The 2,960-nt window shown below is 55.6% G+C and overlaps 1 protein-coding gene across 1 annotated transcript; it reads right to left on the reverse strand.

The window, feature by feature from the left end:
• Positions 1-368: 368 nt before the first annotated feature.
• LOC310911418 (basic helix-loop-helix transcription factor scleraxis-like) lies at positions 369-1,050 on the reverse strand (the record flags this gene model as incomplete). Its single annotated transcript, XM_083864910.1, has 2 exons — positions 369-444; positions 580-1,050. The coding sequence occupies 2 exons, from the start codon at positions 1,048-1,050 to the stop codon at positions 394-396; spliced, it is 522 nt and encodes a 173-aa protein (XP_083721036.1). The 3' UTR covers positions 369-393.
• Positions 1,051-2,960: the final 1,910 nt, after the last annotated feature.

Below are 2,960 nucleotides of genomic sequence, written 5' to 3' on the forward strand. Positions count from 1 at the left end.
GGGCGGCGGCGCTGGGCTGGGGGCGGAGGGCACGGCGTGTCCATGGCAGCTTCCCCTGGCAGGGCACACTGTGTATTTGCAAGTTCAGGTTTCATCATGCGACATCAGGTTTAGGAGGCATCAGGATCAGGGTTTGGCTCGCTGAGGTTTAACGTTTCTCGAGCTAAAATAGCCGCTGCCGCGCCAGGTGCAACTGTCTCAACAGAGGCAGTGAAGTTCATTTGCAAAACACCCTGAAAAAACCCCTCGCAATGTGAAATAAAGTGCGTAAGCTGAAAAAGTAACTCTTTTAGGACTGTGCTATCTAAATGTAAACATGCAGCACGAGTGAGGCGATATTACCCGGGGCAGTGGCACAGCCAGAGCAAGAGCGCTGCGGGACTCTCAGCCTGTTCAGAGCCCGGGTACGGCTGGACCGGGGGATGGCTTCTCTCTTTCTCGGCGCTGTTCCATGAATAAAAGCACAGGTTAGGGGGCACCAAGGACAGCACCGAACCCTTGGCTGGCTCAATCCCAAACCTGCGGGGGACACCGATAACCACCCTCCCCATCAGAGAGCTCCGGAACCCCGGCCCTTACCCGCTGCCGCTGGTCGCTGAGGCAGAAGGTGCAGATGGAGCGGGGCGCGGAGGCACCTGGTGGCGAGCAGGGCTGTGGGGGCTCAGCGGGCTGAGAGCAGGGCTGAGAGCAGGGCTGAGAGCAGGGCTGAGGACCGGGCTGTGAGCAGGGCTGCGGGCAGGGCTGCTCGGTGGCCGCCGCCGGGTCCTGCCGGCGCTGCTGCAGCATCAGCACGTTGGCCAGGTGCGAGATGTAGCTGGCCGCCAGGCGCAGCGTCTCCACCTTGGAGAGGCGGCGGTCGGCCGGGCGGGTGGGGATGAGCCGGCGGAGGGCGCCGAAGGCCGCGTTGACGCTGTGAGTGCGGTCCCGCTCCCGCGCGTTGGCCGCCGCCCGCCGCCCCCCGCCGCCGCCCCGCGCCCGCCGCCGCCGCCCCGCGCCCCCCGGGACCCCCCGCGCCTGCCCCGCGCCCGCCGCGCCCCCGCCGCCCCGCATGGCGCCCGCCGCCGCCCCGCCGCTCCATCACTTTTATGCGCGGCAGGTGCCGCATCGCCCCTGCTCGCCCCGTGTCCCCGCCGGCCGCGCTTGGCGGCTGCTCTCGGCCGGGGGCCGCCGCCGCACCTGTCGCGGCCCCGGGCTCGGCACCGGCTCCGCGGAAACCCCCCGCTCCTCCTCCTCCTCCTCCTCCTCCTCCTCCTCCTGCTGCCAGGGGGGGCCTTGTTCCCGCGGGAACGGCGCTCCCGCATCCACCGGCGTGGCCGGTCCTTGGCTCCTCGTGGGGTGGACAATCCAATGCGGGTTTTGCCCATTCTGTGCCCCCGTATTCCATGTCTGTTCCAGCCGTGTGTGTGTGTGTGTGTGTGTGTGTGTGTGTGTGTGTGTGTGTGTGTCACAGGATCATTCAGGCTGGAAAAGACCTCAGAGGTCATTGAGTCCAACCTTTGACCTGTTGACAAGATGATGACCTTGTCAACTTGGCTTCACAGCATTGAATGCCATGTCCAGCTGTTTCCACCTGAACACCTCCAGGGTGGGATTCCACCACTCCCCTGGGCAGCCCCTTCTAATGCTTGACAGCCCTTCATGTGATGAAATTCTTCCCGATGTCCAGCCTCAGCCTGGAAGCTGTGTCCTCTTGTCCCTTCCCTAATTGCCTTGGAACAGACACTGACCCCCACCTGGCTACAAGTTCCTTTGAGGTTATATTTTGGCTGGAGTGGGCTAATAGATGTAGGTGGATTTCATCACTAGACACACATACAAATCCAATTTCTCATTCTGTTCAGAATGAGCGTCTGCCTCAATCATTTACTTATTAAAAGGTCATCATGAGCACTAATTGATTACACCTCTTTTCTTCATAAAAATTTGACATCCTGCCTGAGCTCAGAGACTCCTGAAAGGTCATGGCACAGGTTTACTCAAATGAATCATCTCTACCTGATTAAGCAGCCTTGACTGACTCTCCCTCCGTGGTCCTGGAAGGTTATTTGTGGTGGCCCAAATATGAATCCTTCTTCCCAAATCAGGGCTGGATTAGCAGTCATATCTCTCTAATCATGGGGTACACACTAAGGGTGGGCAGCTGCTTAGACATGTTTGGCTGGGACTCGTGCCCTCTCAAAATACAGCTGGTACCAACAGCAGGGCTGCATCTCTGCATACATTCCTCTGCTGGGATGGCAAAGGGCTGGTTTATGTTGGTTGCACTTTCTGTTTGGGCAGAAGTTGTAGGAAAAAATGGACAAACAGCTCTGCCAGCCAGTTGCAGCAGTATCTGCCTTGGCCTGTTAATGAGCAACACTTCTTTCATGTGATTTTCCTTTTTATACTTGGGAGAAAGAGGGGGAAAGTCTTTTGATTTCCCATTGGATGATGTTTTGGAGATTTTTGTGATTTCCATAGCAAAATATTGCTGCAATAAAACTAGCTTGAGGTTGAGGTGTTTGATAGCAAAGGCTGAAGAAATTAAAGGCTGGATGGGCAGGTGTGTGCCATGCCATTGATCCAAAGGAATTCCTTTGTGGTGAGAGCAGGATGTGGTCCTTCATCATCAGATGCTGAAGAAACTTGTGCTCAAAGTCATGCATTTTTCCTAAAGTTTATGAATATAACCTTATCCTACTCTCACAGTAGGATATTCTGTCTGCTTAACCATTCAAAAAATAAATGATCTTGAAAGTTCTGGAGTCGAATTTGAATCCTTAGAAGTGCTGCTTTTTGAAGTCTCTAGGTAAGCCTGCTCTGTCCTCCATGCAGGTTTCTTCCTTTTTGCCACCTCCAATATTTCTACAATGAAATTCCTGACCAGAAAAAGTCAATGAAAAAGCTCCCATTGACTTTAATGGAGGCAGGATTTCATCCTTGATATGTTCTGGTAGCTGAGGAGTGGAGACAATTGATTC

The sequence above is a fragment of the Zosterops lateralis genome, assembly GCF_965231275.1.
Source record: "Zosterops lateralis genome assembly, chromosome: 7".
In the NCBI taxonomy this organism is placed as follows: domain Eukaryota; kingdom Metazoa; phylum Chordata; class Aves; order Passeriformes; family Zosteropidae; genus Zosterops; species Zosterops lateralis.